Genomic DNA, 18768 nt, shown 5'->3' on the forward strand with positions numbered 1-18768 from the left:
TCTTCCACTCTTCTCCACAGGAGATTTGGATTCCTACTAGGAGATGAAATAGGAGATTGTGGCCAGAGGTGACCACTCTGCTCTCCTCAGAGAGAGAGGAGAAGGCTAGAATTACCTCTTTCTTCCCCCTTAAATTTTGTTACCATAGGGAAAATAATTTTTAGTTTCAAGCTGAGCTCCTCTTTGCTCTTCCTTAATGGGAAAAAGAATTTCTCAGGCTAGACTTGACTCTCTTTCCCTCAAATGCCAATTCCACAATGAACATATATAGCAAATAGGAAACAAACCCGTTTATTCAAGAAGATAGCAACAGAAATCAGAGAGAGTATATAGATGAGACTATATACCAGACAATATACAGAGTGGATGATCCCTCCTATTGATAGTAAACTATCTTATCTCAACCAAGAAAGAGGGTCCCCAGTCTCACCTAAGGGGAAATTCCCTGAAATCTATAGGAACATAATTTGCTAGTTTCTTCACATGTTGGCTTCTTCCCAGAGTCCTTCTCTCTCTTCAGACACCTGAAGAAAGTTTAGAATCCAGTGTCTTTTCTCCCAAGCTCTGACCACCTCTACCATTCACTCAGGAGTGGAGTATTCAGCAATCAATTTCCGTCAATGAAGAGAGTCTTATGCAAATAGACTTTGAGTTTACAACGACTAGGCTAATTCACAGCTCCACTAACTGTTAGTGTTTCAGTCTTTCCATAAACCTTCAGGGAATTCATTTTAATGTAGAATATTTTTTCTTTTCCCTTTGATCAAATTTTCCATACTACAGTAATTTGTCCTTATATGTGTCGACCTGAAAACTTGGTTGAAGAAAGGCAACAGGCTAAATGCATACATTTTATGATTTAATTAATTAATTAACCAATTCCCTTTTAAAGACAATGATAACATAATGCATTATGGAGCCAGAAATGTTCTGGCTACCGATACAAAGAATTGGGCAGCCTTAAATATGTTTTAGGACAAAGAAGTGTTCTGTGTCCTTCAGATTCATGATCTCCATAAGTGACTAACTAGACCATTAGAAAGGAATTTCCTAATTGCATAGGTTGTAAATACAAGATAACAGAGTTTGACAAAGTTTTACATAGAAATTACGACCCAAGATGTCTATATTTTCTTTACCACTAATATGCCATAATATAGTATATGTCTATAGATAATAAGATACAAAGGAAAGTCTCATTATTCAAGATATAGTGTCTTAGGTTAAAGGTCTCCTTAAGGAGTGTAGAGTCGGCCTTGGCTAGCTTTTGCTGACATAGGAAGAGGCACTCTCTGAGTTTACTTCAGAGAGAACAAAGAGATTATTCCAAAATTTTATATTAAACATTATCACATGATATGCAGACATTTTGAATGATATAAATGTTTCAAGGAAAATCTGAGAAAATGTGCCAAGAATACTTTGGTAAATTTTATATGATTATGAAGTTTTCAACTCTGTTTAACATGCTTGCTTTTTTTTTCTAGGTTGCCTCAGGAAAATGTCAGGTAGAGTATCTTTTGGCATCTCTTATGCTGTCATTGACTGTTTCTGGAACAAAAGTAGATAGATAAATAAATAAAGCATTTATTTTAACTGCTTACTGTATGCCAAACACCAAACTAAGTGCTGGGAGTATAGATACAAGGTACAAGATAGTCTCTACCCTCAAGGAGCTTACATTCTATAAAAAGGAGCTGGAAACTGAGAGGGAGGAGAAAAGAAGAAGAAAAACACAACGTGTAGCAAGGGGGCAAAAAAGTCTTGAGAATCAGGAGGGAGCCTGGAAACCTAGGAGTTACAAAGCAAGTAACTCCAGGAAGAGAGGAAAATTTCAGGAAAAGTAGAAGGCAAAAAAAAATACTTCTCAAAAGGAAGCTCTATATTTATATTTCTTCTAAAAATGCAAGGATAAATAGTTCTATATCACAATAGGCAGTTATTGCTCTTTGAACTAAAATTGCCACTTAGCATAATCCTCGATTAACCAAATCTAGGTCTGGGTATAAAGAATCCATTTTCAAGAAGGAACCTAGGAATAATAGTTGGGAGAGTAAAAAAAAAACTTAACCAGGTTCTCCTCCTCTTCTTTCCCCTCCCCCTCAATTTCCTGCTCCTTTTTATAGAATGTAAGTTCCTTGAATTTCCTCCTCTGTCTTCTGTGATAATAGTACCTAACAGGGTTTTGTTTTATGGTGATCAAATAAAATAGTTACATCAAGTACTTAGTAAAATTATAATTACAGTATAAATGTTAACTGTTGCTAATACTCTAAGAAATCTCTTTAAGTGTTCATTTTTGCATTCATTTTAGTTCATTGATTTTTCTTGGGTGTTTTTCTGGTTCTTTCTTTGGAAAGTAATTTCTTCATAGCCACAGATTCTTCTCCTTTCTCTTCTTCTCCTTCTCCTCTTCCTTCTCATCCTCCTCTTCCTCTTCCTACTCCTCCTTCTCCCTTATGTTACATAAACTTTGGCTCACACATGATGTCCTTTTTTCCTTTCCATTTTGCTTACTGATTTTCAGGTAAATTTTGTGGCAGTAGTGTTGTAGTAATAGGAACCCTGGATTTGTAGTAATCATATTGAGTTTAGATTTTGGGTCTGCTACTTACTATTTGTATGACCTTGAGTAAGAGTAACTTAACCTCTGTAAAATGAGGGGGCTGGAATAGATGAGGCTGGAATAGATCTAAAACTACAATTCTGTGAAGCTTCTTGCCTATCCAGAATGGGGAGGAAAGGAATGAGAAAGTTACTGTGCAAGTAAAGTTTAGGATTATGGAAACAATTGATTGATGGTTAGAAGCAGTAGACAGTGTTGCATTGGACATGAAAGTATAATTAAAATCAGCTATTCACAAGATCAGAGAGGAGACTGATGAGAGGCAAGCTCTTTGTTTTCAGGCTATTAGAGATCTATACCAAGAGACTGATGAACAATGGAACTTGACCAATATTACCTAAATGGAGAACTAGGACTTCCTGTAGGGCTATGATGCCACTGCCTCAAGAAATGTGCAATCTTCCAAGTGGAAGGTGGTGAAGATCAATCCCATCCCACCTTTCTCAATAATAACTAGTCATGAGGTCTGATTGCAACACAACCATCCCTACTTTTTTACCAAGTCTCTTTTCCCACTCCTTTCCTGCAGCTTTGTAAACCCCCAACTTCCTCCTTCAAAGTCCCTCAGGTCAGTTGGAAACAAACCCAGGCCCAATCTATTGTAGTAGATGATCAGATGCCCCTGTGGAAATCCTTCTCCACCCACCAGCATACCCATTGAGGATGGAAAAATTCTTAAATTTATAATTTTTAATGGAGATCATTGAACTAGATAAAGAATGTAAGTGTCATTTGTCACACTCAGAGCTGCAAAGTCTCCTGGTGATCTAGCCAGCCCCCATTTGCCTACACCCTGATCAGTTGGGGGACTCTTCCTGCTGTCTCTGCCCTCATTTTCCATTTGTATTTCTACTTGCTGAAGGTCTCTAAGGAGATGTAGCTTTCATTGATGTCCATGAAACTTAAAAAGTGATAGTCTTTTTGAGAAAGCCTCCTGGCCCCATAAAGGTCCTATTTATGCTGATTTCTGCCTCCTCACCCTGATAATTTCTCTTTCCCACTACGCTGATACTCTTACTCAACCAGTTTATGCAATAGTTATCTTCCTCAGTGCTTAGAACATCAAAGGAATATAAAAGCAAACCCTTCCCTTTTTCCTTCTCCAAATTTCCAACATTGTGCAATCAAAATTGTGAGGACACAATTGGCCATTTTGAAAATTTCAATATGCCAACAGTTTCTGGAGGAAAGCAGCCATTGTTTCAATAAATTATCTTTGGATACTGAACTGACAACATAATAGCAATATGCCTACTACTTGGTGGATTTTACTTTTAAATGACCATTTTAATGAAAGTATATATACTAATGTATAATTATAAATATTTCTGTGTAATTTTCCGTGTAATGCAAGCAAACTCACCCAGCTGTTCAATTAGTAGGATGCTGCATCATCTAATTATCTCTGAGATATTGTTTATAGCAAAGCAACTCAAATTCCTGTTTTTCCACATCTCAAACCAGAAGGGCTAGCTACTGGCACTACTAAGAGACTTCACCTCTCTCAACCTATACATGGTACTAAAATGCAAAATAGCTAAAATTGTAGAGGAATTCAGCTCTCCCTCAGTGAGGATGCTACCAGTCTTTTCTTTAATCCATGAAGCAATAGTCCTCTTCCAATCAACAGCCTTCAAAGACAGAAGCTGAAACCTTCCTGTCAGCTAATTGCTCCTGCTAGCATCTTCTTAACTCATTCTCTTGCTGGGTACTTTAGAGCTTCTAACATCCTCAAGCCATCCTTTCTACCAGTTGTGATAGAATTTGTTGTCGTTCAGTCATTTCAGTTCTGTCCAACTCTTCGTGACCCCAATGTGGAGTTTTCTTGGCAAAGATATTGAAGTGATTTGCCATTTTCTTGTCCAACTACGAAACCAATAGTAGTTATTTAATTTACCCAAGAGTGTCCAAATGTATTCAATTTACTATTTGGAGAATTTTACCCTCTCAAACTCTAAAAACAGTCACATGTAAATGAGATGAGAGGGATGACAGTACTCTGTAGTCTAAGTCATTTCTCTGTCCTCAAAAAAGATTTTCTCAATTGTCTCTCTGGTCCTCCTAATAACTTGTGGCTGTCACATTATAATAGAAAAAAAGTATTCACATACTATTTTTAAGCATTATTTTTATATGCAAAAGTTCTTTTTCTTTCTCTTTCAACTACCAAACTGGTGATATATGAAGAAATAGCAATTTATATAATTTACAAGTTAATTTATTTCCCAAAAAATAAAAATCAAACTACTGATTTATGAAAGGGGCAATTCCTTTTACATATATAAATGCATATAGCAAAAGAATTGTAAAATCATTGGTGGGGGTAATCTCATCATTAATGCAAACTATACTCCTTCCATGTCTCAGTTTTCAAGGACTATCTGCAGTCAAAAAAAAATCAGTCACCTGATGACCAATCTTGAGACTAACTCTATTGCAGACAATGTCTCCATGCCTAATTTAGGATAGTCTTTGCACTACAGACTTGTGGTCCATTCCCAATCTATTTATGAAGTTTTGTCAGCTTGGTAAGATCTGTCAAGAGACAGCTAAGGCACAACAGATAAGGAGCAGGCCTCTGAGTCAGAAGGCCTGGATTCAAGTCCTCTAGACTTTGTTACCCTGGGAAAACTACTTAACCTCTTAGCGCCCAGTGCCTATTTGTTGCATGGTTCCTGGGAGATTTGTCTACACAAGTCTCTCATCACTCCTAGCCCTTAAAAACAAACAAACAAAAAACTAAAGATCTTCCAGGGCCTACATTCTGCCAGCATAGCCTTTGAGGCTCCAGAGTTATCACCATTCTTTGATGAAATGTTAGAGTAGAATGAGTAGAGCAGGTGATTCAAAGACTAGTGATAGGTACATATCTACATAATACTCACATAGGCTGTCTACTTGCCATAGACACACAGTTAGTGCTACTTGAAATAGGATTTACATAGAACCAATGACTGATCTATCCTGCTTGAATCAACAGGTGAAAAATCGTTTCCAGGCCTCAGGATAATGCTCTTTGTAAGTAGTGTTCTTATAAGAAGGCACTATCAGTATTATGAGAGAAGAAAAACTTCTGAGTTTTTTCCAAAACACCCTCACCTTTGATTGCCCCCATAATGATGTAACATCTCACTGGCCTTTTTATCTTTATATGTCAATCATCTTCTAATGGGACAATCGAGGTGGAAGGATAAAAAAGACTTCTTTTTGCCACTTGACTCAGAATGAACCCTTCCCCAGAAGATGCCCCAGGCAATGCTTGTTTATCTGGAGAATAGCAGTTGTTTCATCAAAATCAAGAAGAAGAAAAATGATGTTGCTGTAGTTGTTAGTGCTCTAGTTCCTAAGTGTGTAGTTTGCCAACATAGTTTTCTTCAGACTGATACTGTTTTTATTTACTTGGATTTATTCCATTTCTTGTGTACTTCCTTTCATTCTTGGTCATATCTGACTTTTGTCCCTTCCTGAGCTATGGCAGACTAGGTATCATCTACTACTGACATCTTTACTTCCTGTTGCCTCACCAGAAATGTCATCTTAAGGGCTGTCATGCTTGGACTTTACTGCTAATTTGTTCCTGATGCCTCAAAGTCTTTCCCATTTTGTGCTTTTTTAGCACAAAGAATTGTGCTGGCAATAAAATACAACCCTGATCAATACTTGTTAACTTGACTTTGACAGGTATATTGTTAGCACGAGATAAACAAAACAAAACAAATTGGTCCTATCACCTATTTCCACCTCTTTCTTGTAAAGTGTTTCTTAGCTAGACCTTATTTTATAGAGGACAAAATGAGGTACCAGGAGGAAGACAATGATTTAATGGAAGAACCAATCATTAAATTCAGATCGCTTGATTCCTAAACTGTGTACCATCCAGCACCAATCTAAGGTAAATCTACTTGCATTTGCAAATTTCCCTGACCAGAATCTCATTTCTCCAGGGAGTGACCACCTTAGTTTTAGGTATGCACCATGAAATAATAGTGACAACAACTAATAATCAAAGTCCATGCTCCATGGAATGTCTCCTATAGGTCTTTTCAGCCTCAGCTATACATGTATATTAAAATCATACAACCATATTAGATATATTAAACATCATACAGTCTGTATTAGATGTAAAAATGGAGATAACTTTGTCCAACAAATATCAACTTCAACTGAGGTAGAAAACAGGGAGACATTTGTGCCATGCACTATGTTCTGAACAGACTACAAACAGAAGAAGGATTCCCCACTGACAGTGAATACCTTCAAATGCTCTCATTTTACTGATTATGTTAAGCTCTGGAACACAACCAAACTTCCTTCGTGAAACATAGTCATTTGAAGAGAGTGATGAAACCAGCTACACAAGAAAAAAAGTAGACAAAAAGATGTATTATGTAGATAATAATATTAATTTGGATAAGCAGTACATAGACCCAGAAATGTATCAAAAATTAGACTAAATGACTTTGGGAAAGTAGAGAATTTTTAATGATCTCCATTTGCCTGAACCTTCAAAATTCCATCTTTCTAACACCAATAGTTCCCTGGTGATTCAATATTATGAAACACTTCATCTCAGAAGAATAAAAATTACAAATGACCCAAAGGACAATGGAAAGACATTTCAGGTTGAATGTGTACAAATGACATGTGCATGAAATATGGCACAGCTCTGAGACAATTACCTGTGAACTGAGTTTAAAAAAAAACATCATCAAGGAACTGTATGACCAGAAAAGAAGGTGGGCACACACGGCAAGAGTGAAGTATGATAAATCAATAGCTCCAGGGTTGTACTACCACCTGTGAACTACAAAACAAAACAAATCTCTATTAAAACTTTCAGTACATTGGATAGATCCCTGAAGAAGTATTTATGAAAAAACATAGATGGCTAACAGATTATCATATGGAAATATCAGTTCAATTCAATGATATTCTATTAAAAGCTTACAATCTGCAAGAAACTTTATTTGCTGCTATGGATTTTTGTTGTTCAGTCATTTTTCAGTCCTGTCCAACTTTTCATGACCCTATTTGGGACAAAGATATTGAAGTGGTTTGCTATTTCCTTCTCTAGTTCATTTTACAGATGAGGAAACTGAGGCAAACAGGGTTAAGTGACTTGCCCAGAGTCACACAGCTTAGTAAGTGACTGAAGCTGGATTTGAATTCAGTAACTGAACTTAACAGTGCTCTGTTCACTGTACTATCTACCTGTCTATTGCTACAAACACAAAGAAAGAATCAAATACTTTCTGCCCTTAAAGAGTTTACAGTCTATTGAGAGAAATACAACATCTGCACTGGCAAGTGCATGATAATTTGAGGAGAGGAAAGAGAACTAATAACTGATGGACTCAAAAATAGTTTTGTATAGAAGGTGACCTCTGAGTTGAGTTTTGAAGGAAGCTAAGGATTTTAAGAGTCAGAAATGAGGACTACATTCCTGTCATGTGGGAGAGCTTAAGCAAAAATAAATAAAGAAATAAATGAATGAATTAAAAAGTATTTATTTAACACTTACTGTGTGCAAATCACTGTACTAAGCACTTGGGATACAACTAGAAAAGCAGGGCCATCTCTGTTCTCAGTGAACTCATATTTTAATGTGAGAGACAATGCATGTGTAGGAGATTTCAGCTGAAAGTCAGATAAAAAGGCCCGTAGTCAATAAGCATTTATAAAACTCCTACAATGAACTAAGCACAGTGCTAAGTGCTGGGGATATAAAGAATGGCAATGAACTCCTCAGGGAATTCACAATCTAATTGGAGAGAGACAAGCAAACAAACCTATACAAACTATAATTTTGTTTGTTATTTTGATCATTAGGAAATAAACTGAATAAATAAAATGCTAAAAAATTAAATAAGTAAAAAATAAAATTTAAAAATAAATTTAAAAAAATAAATAAAATTAGGAAATAAATAAGATGGGGAAGTCTTCCTGTAGAAGGAGAAATTTTACTGAGGACTTGAAGGAGTCTAGGTAAACCAAGAGGGACAGATGAGGAGGGAGAGCCTTTCAGGCATAGGAGACAGAGAAAATGCCTAGAGCAGAGACAGGGAATATCTTATTTGTGGAACAGCCAGGAAATCAGTGTCATTGGATTGAAGAGTATGTGGTGGGGAGTAAGGTAAAAACTGGAAAAGAAGGAGGAGGAGTGGGCTGCATTATGAAGGGATTTGAGTGCAACAGAAAAGTAGATGGTAATTCATCTTATTTAATGTAATTTCTACTGACAAAACTACACCTATTTTTATGTGAGGAATTTGATAGTGCCAAGGACTTAGGGGGTGAGAACTTTCTTCTCTCCAGTAGTCTTTTTTTTTTTTTTAATTAATTTATTTATTTGACATTCATTTTAACAAAATTTTGGGTTACAAATTTTCTCCCCTTTTGTCCCCTCCCCCCCCAAACACCAAGTATTCTAACTGCCCCTATGACCAATCTTCTCTCTCTTCTATCATCCCTCTCTGCCCTTGTCTCCATCTTCTCTTTTGTCCTGTAGGGCCAGATAACTTTCTATACCCCTTTACCTGTATTTCTTATTTCCTAGTGGCAAGAACAGTACTCAACAGTTGTTCCTAACACTTTGAGTTCCAACTTCTTTACCTCCCTCCCTCCCCACCCCTTCCCTTTGGAAGGCAAGCAATTCAATATAGGCCAAATTTGTGTAGTTTTGCAAATGACTTCCATAATAGTTGTGTTGTATAAGACTAACTATATTTCCCTCCATCCTATCCTGTCCCCCATTACTTCTATTCTCTTTTGATCCTGTCCCTCCCCATGAGTGTTGACCTCAAATTGCTCCTTCCTCCCCATATCCCCCCATCCATCATCCCCCCCACCCTGCTTGTCCCCTTATCCCCCACTTTCCTGTATTGCAAGATAGGTTTTCATACCAAAATGAGTGTGCATTTTATTCCTTCCTTTAGTGGAATGTGATGAGAGTAAGCTTCATGTTTTTCTCTCACCTCCCCTCTTTATCCCTCCACTAATAAGTCTTTTGCTTGCCTCTTTTATGAGAGATAATTTGCCCCATTCCATTTCTCCCTTTCTCCTCCCAATATATTTCTCTCTCACTGCTTGATTTCATTTTTTTAAGATATGAGCCCATCCTCTTCAGTTCCCTCTGTGCACTCTGTCTCTATGTGTGTGTGCGTGTGTGCATGTGTGTGTGTGTAATCCCACCCAGTACCCAGATACTGCAAAGTTTCAAGAGTTACAAATATTGTATTTCCATGTAAGAATGTAAACAGTTCAACTTTAGTAAGTCCCTTATGACTTCTCTTTGCTGTTCACCTTTTCATGCTTCTCTTCATTCTTGTGTTTGAAAGTCAAATTTTCTTTTCAACTCTGGTCTTTTCATCAAGAATGCTTGAAAGTCCTCGATTTCATTGAAAGACCAATTTTTCCCCTGAAGTATTATAGTCAGTTTTGCTGGGTAGGTGATTCTTGGTTTTAGTCCTAGTTCCTTTGACTTCTGGAATATCCTATTCCATGCCCTTCGATACCTTAATGTAGAAGCTGCTAGATCTTGTGTTATCCTGATTGTATTTCCACAATACTTGAATTGTTTCTTTCTAGCTGCTTGCAATATTTTCTCCTTGACCTGGGAACTCTGGAATTTGGCCACAATGTTCCTAGGAGTTTCTCTTTTTGGATCTCTTTCAGGCGGTGTTCTGTGGATTCCTTGAATATTTATTTTGCCCTCTGGTTCTAGAATCTCAGGGCAGTTTTCCTTGATAATTTCGTGAAAGATGATGTCTAGACTCTTTTTTTGATCATGGCTTTCAGGTAGGCCCATAATTTTTAAATTGTCTCTCCTGGATCTATTTTCCAGGTCAGTTGTTTTTCCAATGAGATATTTCACATTTTCTTCCATTGTTTCATTCTTTTGGTTTTGTGATTTCTTGGTTTCTCATAAAGTCATTAGCCTCCTTCTGTTCCATTCTAATTTTGAAAGAACTATTTTCTTCAGTGAGCTTTTGAATCTCCTTTTCCATTTGGCTAATTCTGCTTTTGAAAGCATTCTTCTCCTCATTGGCTTTTTGAACCTCTTTTGCCAATTGAGTTGGCCTATTTTTCAAGGTGTTATTTTCTTCAGCATTTTTTTGGGTCTCCTTTAGCAGGGTGCTGACCTGCTGTTCATGCTTTGACTGCATGACTCTCATTTCTCTTCCCAGTTTTTCCTCCACCTCTCTAACTTGATTTTCAAAATTCTTTTTGAGCTCTTCCATGGGCTGAGCCCATTGAGTGGGCTGGGATACAGAAGCCTTGATTTCTGTGTCTTTCCCTGATGGTAAGCATCGTTCTTCCTCATCAGAAAGGAAGGGAGGAGATGCCTGTTCACCAAGAAAGTAACCTTCTATAGTCTTATTTCTTTTCCCTTTTCTGGGCATTTTCCCAGCAAGTGACTTGACCTCTGAATATTCTCCTCACACCCACCTCGCCTCCTGATCCTCCCAGCCAGCACTTGGGGTCTGAGATTCAAATGCTGCTTCCCAGCCTCAGGGCTTTGGGTGGGGGCAGGGCTGCTATTCACTGTGAGATTAAGTTCAGGTACTCAGGTCAGGGCAGGGCCACCTCACAGGCTCAGTTCCCTCAGGGGGTTTATGCAGAGACCTTCAACAATGGATCCAGGCTCCTGCCTGCTTGTGGAGCCCTGGTCTGCCGCTGCCTCAGCTGCTTCCTCCCGAGGGGGCCTGAGTTATGGGGGCACCCCACTCCCCTCTCGACCCGCCAAAGAGACCCTCTCACCGACCCTTGTCACCTGTAGGTGGAGGGACCCACGTGGCCGCTGGAGATCCCGTCCCTGAAGCCTGCTCGGATCTGCTTCTCTTGGTGCTGCGGGCGCAGCAGGGCTGTACTCGGCTCCCAGTGCCAGTGCCCAGTCCGCGGCGCGAAGGACCTTTTGCGAGAGGTTTGCAGGTCCCTCTGGAACAGAAATCTCCTTCGCTCCACTGTTGTGTGGCCTCTACTGCTCCAGAATTTGCCATCAGTTCCTTTTTACAGATGTTCTGTGGGTTGTGGGTTCGGAGCTATGTGTATGTGCATCTTTCTACTCCGCCATCTTGGCTCCGCCCCCTCCAGTAGTCTTTAATAGCTCTGTCTTTTAGGTTGCCTCTCTATAAGCATTGACTCCCTGCATGATGGCTGAAAGGTCTTGACTGGAAACAGAGCCAGCAGCCAGGGGAATGGTTTTATTATTCCTAGGACTCTTGGCCTTATCTGACCATTGATGGCAGTTAGTCAGTGGTGAAGATTGTGAGTCTAATCTCCCCTTGATGATGGTTACAAGAGATAAACTGGAAGCTGGCTGGATCCCATGAATTAGGAGAGGGGAACACTGCTATTGTCAAGGCTCTTGAGTTCAAGGCCCTAGGAGAATTGTCTGGCACATGACAACTGCTGTCTCTTCCCAAGGGTCCCTTGCTGCATCTGCTAGGCAGATATGTATGGAAAATTGAATGCCTGGTTTAAGAACTAGCAGCTAGGGCAGTTTGATTGGAATGTAGAGCATGTGAAATGGGATGATATGAAATTTCTTGAAAGTAGGGAAGGTCATGGAAGAGCTCAAAAAGCATTTAAAAAGTCAGATAAAAGATGTAGAAGAAAAATTGGGAAAAGAAATGAAAATGATGCAATAAAATAATGAAAAAAGAGCTTGGCAAAGGAAACACAAAAAAAATTAAGAAAATAACACCTTAAAAAACAGAATAGGTCAAATAGTAAAAGAGGCACAAAAATCCATGGAAGAGAAAAATTTCTCAAAAAGTAGAATTGGTGAAATGGAAAAGATGTACAAAAATTCACTGAAGAGAATAACTCTCTAAAAAGTAGTATAGGCCAAATGGAAAAGAAGGTATAAAAGCTCACTGAAAAAATGATTTCTTAAAAATTAGAATTGTACAAATGGAAACTAATGACCTCATGAGACATCGAGAAACAAGAAAACAAAAGCAAAAGAATAAAAAAATAGGAGAACATGAAAAATATTGGAAAAACAATTGACCTGGAAAATACATCAAGAAATAATTTAAGACTAATTATTAAGGCCTGAAAGCCATGATAAAAAAAAAAGCTTAGACATCATATTTCAGAGAATTATCAAGGAAAATTGGCCTGATATCCTAGAACCAGAGGGTAAAATAGAAAGTGAAAAGAATCCACTGTTCACCTCCTGAAAGAGATCCCCAAATGGAAACTCCCAGGAATATTATAGCCAAATTATGATACTCCCAGGCTAAGGAAAAAATATTGCAAGCACCCAGAAAGAAACTATTTAAATATTATGGAGCCACAGTCAGGATAACACAAGATTTAGCAGCTTCTACATTAAAAGATGTAAGGGTTTGCAATAGGATATTCCAGAGGGCAAAGGAACCAGGATTGCAATCAAGAATCAACTACCCAGCAGACCTGAGTATAATTTTTCAAGGTAAAAAAAAAAGATATTTAATGAGATAGAAGAGCATTCCTGATTAAAACAGCAGAGCTGAATAGAAAGTCTGACTTTCAAATACAAGACTCAAAGAAAGCATGAAAAGATAAACAAGAAAAAGACATCACAAGGGATTCAATAGGGTTAAACTGTTTATATTCCTAATCTAAGAACTTTAATTATTATTAGGGCAGTTAGAAAGAGTGTACATAGACAGAAGGCATGAGTATGACTTAACTGTGATGGGATAATATCTAAAAAAAACCCTTAAGGGATGAGAAAGAGGGATGTACTGAGGGGAGGGAGAAGGGAGAGGTAGAGTGGGGTAAATTATCTCACATAAAAGAGGCAGGAAAGAGCTTTTACAGTAGGGGGAAAGATACTGTTAGGTAGCAGACCACACTCAAATCTTCCCCTCATCAGAATTGACTTAAACATAGAGTAACATACAAACTCAGTTGGGTTCAGAAATTTATCTTACCCTACAGGGAAGTAGGAGGAGAAGTGGTTAAAAACTAGGGGGAGAGGGCTGATAGAAAATAGGGTATATTGGGACAGGCAATGGTCAGTAGGAAATTACTTTTTTTTTTTAGGAAAATATTTTTGAAGAGAAACAAGGTGAAAGGAGAGAAAAGGATAAATGGTGGAAAATAGGATGGAGGGAAATACGCAATAATCATAACTGTAAAAAAATTTTATAGCAAGTTTCTCTGATAGAGAATTCATTTCTGAAATATTTAGAGAACTGAGTAAAGTTTCTCAGAATATGTCATTCCCCAATTGATAAGTGATCACAGGATATGAACATGCAGTTTTCAGATAACAAAATCAAACCTATTTATAGTCAAAAGAAGAAAAAATCTAAATCACTATTGATTAGAGAAATGCAAATTAAAATAAGTCCAAGGCACCACTTTACACCTATCAGATTGGTTAATATGACAGAAAAGGAAAATGACAAATGTTGGAGAGGATGTGGGAATATTGGGACACATGCACTGTTGGTTAAGTTGTGATCCAACTATTATGGAGAACAATTCACCTCCAAGTTTTTTGCCCATGGATAGCCTACTTTTAATCACAGGAATTTGTGTTTCTAAGGGCTACAAAACTGTGCATTCTCTGTCATCTGGTCTATATACCAAAGAAATTTTTTTAAAAAAGAAAAGGACCTTTACGTACAAATTTAAAACAGCTATATATAGCAGTATTTATAGCAGCTCTTTTTCTGTGATGGCATAGAACTGGAAATGGAGGAACTCATCAACTGAGAAATGATTGAGAACCCATCAATTGAGGAATGGCTGAACAAGTTGTGATATATGATTGTGATGGAATAGTATTCTGTTATAAGAAATGATGAGCAGGAAACTTTCAGAAAAACCTGCAGTCTTAACATGAACTGATTTATTGAGCAAAACCAGAAAAACAGTATACACAGTAACAGCAATGTTATACAATGATTAACTGTGAATGACAACTATTCTCAGCAATACAAAGATCTAAGACAGTTCTGAACGACTTATGATGAAAAATGAAAATGATGAAAAAAAATGAAAAAAAAAACCTCCAGAGAAAGAACTGATGGAGTCTGTATGCAGATCAAAGCATACTTGTTTTCACTTTCTTTTTGTTTGTATTTTCTTTCACAGCATGATTTATATGGAAATGTTTTATATGACTGCACATGTGTAAACTATATCAAATTGCTTGCTTTCTCACTGAGGGGTCATGGGAGGGAGGGAGAGAGGTTGGAACTCAAAATTTAAATAAATAAATGTTAAAAGTAGTTTTTACATGTGATTGGAAAAAATGAAATATTGAAAAAAGGAAGTTGGAGTTTTATTAAATGCATGCTTTTGGGTGTATGAAAAATTTTAATGTTACATACTAACGAAATACTTCAAAGCTAGTTGCACAATATATTTAATGGGCATAAATTAAATTTGCTTATCTAGTTGAATTAAGCAAGGCGCACAGTTTTAAGAAACAGTTATATCCTTAAGGGAATAGCTCTTAAGGGAGCTATATGCCTCAATGATTGAGATGTAATACCTGAGAATTTCTTCTCCAATCTTTTCTCCTTGGTGACTTTTGCCAATGTAATTTTAGTGCTTCAGGCTACTTTCATCTCTTTAGACAAGAGGATTATCTTTAAAGCAAGTATCAGCATATTCGGTTGTCAAAATATAAGATAAGCACAGTTGCCTCAATGAAAGCAAAGCAAAATATGTATATAGACGCAGTCTTCCAGCTCCTTGCTCAATACTCTTCAGACAAAAGGTTTTTAAATTTTTGACTAATTGAATGGAATTCTGCTATATAGTAGAGCTTACATTCGGTGTCACAGATTTTTAGAATGTTTGAGCACAATTTTATTAGCATTAAACTGATGTTTTATTCATTTTAACTATATGTTATGGATTAAACTTCATCAACACATGATCTTTGTAATTCACAACATGGAAAAAAAAGCCAATGACGTATTTATTCACTTATTGACATTAGATCTCTGTGTCACAGAACCTGGATGCCAGAATGAGTGGAGACATGTTGGTTTTTCTACTAATTGTTTGATGTTAATTATTTAAAAATAATTGATTGACTCTATCACAGTGTTACTTTTTCACTAAAAGGATTATCACCTTTACATGGCATATCACTTAAAGATGAACAAATGAGAAAATGTCTCCCACTGGGTTTTTTTTTTCTCCTCATCCCCCAACCTTCTTTGTTCATTTAGCTGTGGAGTCATGAGATATATAGTTATAATAGGCTATGAGAAGTAATTTTCAAAAACTTTTTGTTCAATGACTTTCAATGTTCTGTATCCTTCCATTAAAAAAGGGCAGGGCAGATTTTCACAATATTGATAAAGGGTGAAGAATCAAAACAATTTTCTTTGATTTTATTTTATTAAAGAAGGAAGAGGAGTTGAAAAGTTGATAAGAGAAAGAAAAAAGGTACTGATCTTAAGAGCTGGGAGACTATAGGATTAGGTGTGATATATAGGTGTTGATAAAAGAGGCACAGTATAATAATGGTGGGAGGGAAAAGCCTAAGAATCAGGATGAGAATGTGGTGATGGGGAAAAGGTTCTCTTTGAACCACTTCAATTATAGTGTCTGGAACTTCCTTAGAGTGTCTCCAATATTTTGGGGGGGTCATAATTTCTAGGGTTTTGGGAATCATGGCTGGAACTTGTCAAACACTGAATGGATCCCATCAAGGCATAAGGAGAAGAACTTGGTCAGAGGCATATAGAAGGTCTATATATGATGTTGGGAGTGAAACCTATATATTCCTTTTCTTTGGTAGATTCTAATCCATCTTCTACTCCATCTACTCCAGCTTTCTTATTTTACAGATTAGAAAAAGAAGGCCTGGAGCAGTGGCTTGCCTAATGTTATATAGATAGTGAGTGGCAGAGCCAAAATTCAAAGCCAGATCTCCTGATTGTCAAATTCAGTGTGCCTTCTTTCTGTAATGCCACAGTGACTGGCTTTCTTTAGGGAATACCTCTTCTGGCAGGAGCAGAGTCCTAGTAACTAAGCTCTTCCCTCTTGTTGGACGCACATGAGCAGGGCACATGCTGACTTTTTTTTTTCCTTCTTCCATAACCTCAGTGGCATCAATGTTCGCTATGCTGTCACATTTGACAGTGAGGCTATCAGCAACATTACCTGGGAAATGATTAACCTTCATTCGAACAAAGTAGAAAACCATGGCCTTGTGGAACGGGAGCCCACTGCAGCTTATACAGTTACCCACTTCAGAGACTACATTGCAGAAAGTCTCATCAGGAATTTCTTACTGGGAAACTCTTCCCTGAAGCCAGATCCTGACTCCCTTCAGGTTATCAATGGTAAGGAGGATGACAATTATGACAATCCATGTATAGCTCTAGTATCTTTCTCAGGAGCTCTATACTAAAAACTGATAGCTCCAAAATGTATCATATGTGAATCTGAGTGTTAGTAATGATAATAATGCAAATCAAGCTTTAGAAATACAAATACTTCTGATAGATTAAAAATGGGCCACCCAAGGGCAAAAAACTTGGAAGGGAAACTTTAAGGGAGTGTAAAGGTGTGGACCAAAGGAAATGATAAGTGACATATATAATTTGAGAACTGAAGAGGAGATAACAGTATGAGTTGATTGAGGGATGGTGAACCTGTGGCCTCTAAGTCACATGTGGCCTTCTAGGTCCTTGGGTGTAGCTTTTTGACTGAGTTCAAGTTTTACAGAACAAGATCTTTTTTTGAGGGTATTTGTTGTGTGAAGCTTGGATGAAGCCAAAGGACCACACTTGAGGACCTTGAGGCCAAAGGTTCTCCACCCCTGGGGGATTCAAGGAAAACCAGAGAATCACATTAACTAAGTAAAGGTAAATAATGAAGACAAACTCTTACTCCCTTTGAACCCAGGGAAAAATAATAGCTAATTACAGTTAGTGTTTATACAACACTTTAAAGATTGCAAATATTCTCTCACTTCATCTTCACACAATTAAGTGCTAGTATTACAAACAAGGAAATTTAGGTGAACAATAGTTTAAGTGACTTGTCCAGGGTCACATAGCTAATAAGTGTTTGAGGCCAAATTTGAGCTCAGGTCCCCTTGACTTCAGAAACAGCACTCTATCCCTTTGGAAACATATAGGGCCACCAAGTCTAGGTCCAAGTAACTGAGGAAACCAAAGTTTCAAGCTAGAACCAAGTGAGTGAACATAGGATCAACAGAGAAAGATATTTGCCTCAGATACTTACTAGTTGTGTGACTCTGGTTAAGTCTCTTAACCTCTCTGGGCCTGGGCCTCAGTTTCCTCATATGTAAAAGGGGTGGTGTGGGGGTAGACTAAATAGCTTCTAGGGTCCCTCCCAGCTTGAAATTTGTTACGTTATTGGCCATTTATCCCAAATACAATAAAAATTTTATACAGAGCTATTCTCCCCTTCCCCTTCCCCTTCCCTCCTCCCCTGCGCCCCCCCCCCCCCCCAATCTCAGGGTTGGAAGAGACCTCTGAGAATATCAGCTTCAACTCTTATATGAACAAAAATCTTCTCTACAACATAACTGACAAGTGGGCTTCTGATTGAGGGGAATCTGCTAAGGCACTAATCATTTATTAAGTACCTATTATGTTTCAGACATCATAATTAGAATGGGGGATACAAAGAAAGGCAAAAACAAGCAAGCAAACAAACAGACATCAACATCACAAAGCTCAATGAACTCACACTTTAATGGAGGAGACAATATGCAAACAGCTGTGTTGCGACCAATGTATACGGGGTAAATTGAGGCTAGTCTCAGGGAAGGCATTAAGATACAGGGGAAAGGTGTGTGTGTGTGTGTGTGTGTGTGTGTGTGTGTGTGTGTGTGTGTGTGTGTGTGTGTGTGTGTGTGTTGAAATTTGAAGGAGGCCAGGGAAGCTTGTAGGTGGAGATGAGGAGAGCTTTCCAGGCATGGGGGACAGCCAGTAGGAGAGAGTGTTTTATGTGAAGGACAGCAAGGAGTCCAGAGTCACTGGTTCATCCACTATACAGAGCAGAGTAAGGTATAACAAGACTAGAAAAATAAGAAGAGGCCATCTTTCAAGAACTTTAAAAACCAAATAGAGAATTTTATATTTGATCCTGGAAGGAATAGGGAACCACTGGAATTTCCTGAATTCCAGGGTCAGACCTGTGCC

General features: G+C 37.8%; 1 protein-coding gene across 1 annotated transcript in view; it reads left to right on the forward strand.

The window, feature by feature from the left end:
- The window catches only part of IMPG2 (interphotoreceptor matrix proteoglycan 2), a 125884-nt gene that overhangs the window by 79957 nt on the left and 27159 nt on the right, over window positions 1-18768 (forward strand). Inside the window, exons 10-11 of the mRNA XM_072614161.1 lie at window positions 1488-1508; window positions 16697-16935. Of these exons, the coding sequence (XP_072470262.1) occupies window positions 1488-1508; window positions 16697-16935 (260 nt within the window). The remainder of the gene's footprint in view (window positions 1-1487; window positions 1509-16696; window positions 16936-18768) is intronic.

Source organism: Notamacropus eugenii, chromosome 5, assembly GCF_028372415.1.
Source record: "Notamacropus eugenii isolate mMacEug1 chromosome 5, mMacEug1.pri_v2, whole genome shotgun sequence".
Taxonomy (NCBI): domain Eukaryota; kingdom Metazoa; phylum Chordata; class Mammalia; order Diprotodontia; family Macropodidae; genus Notamacropus; species Notamacropus eugenii.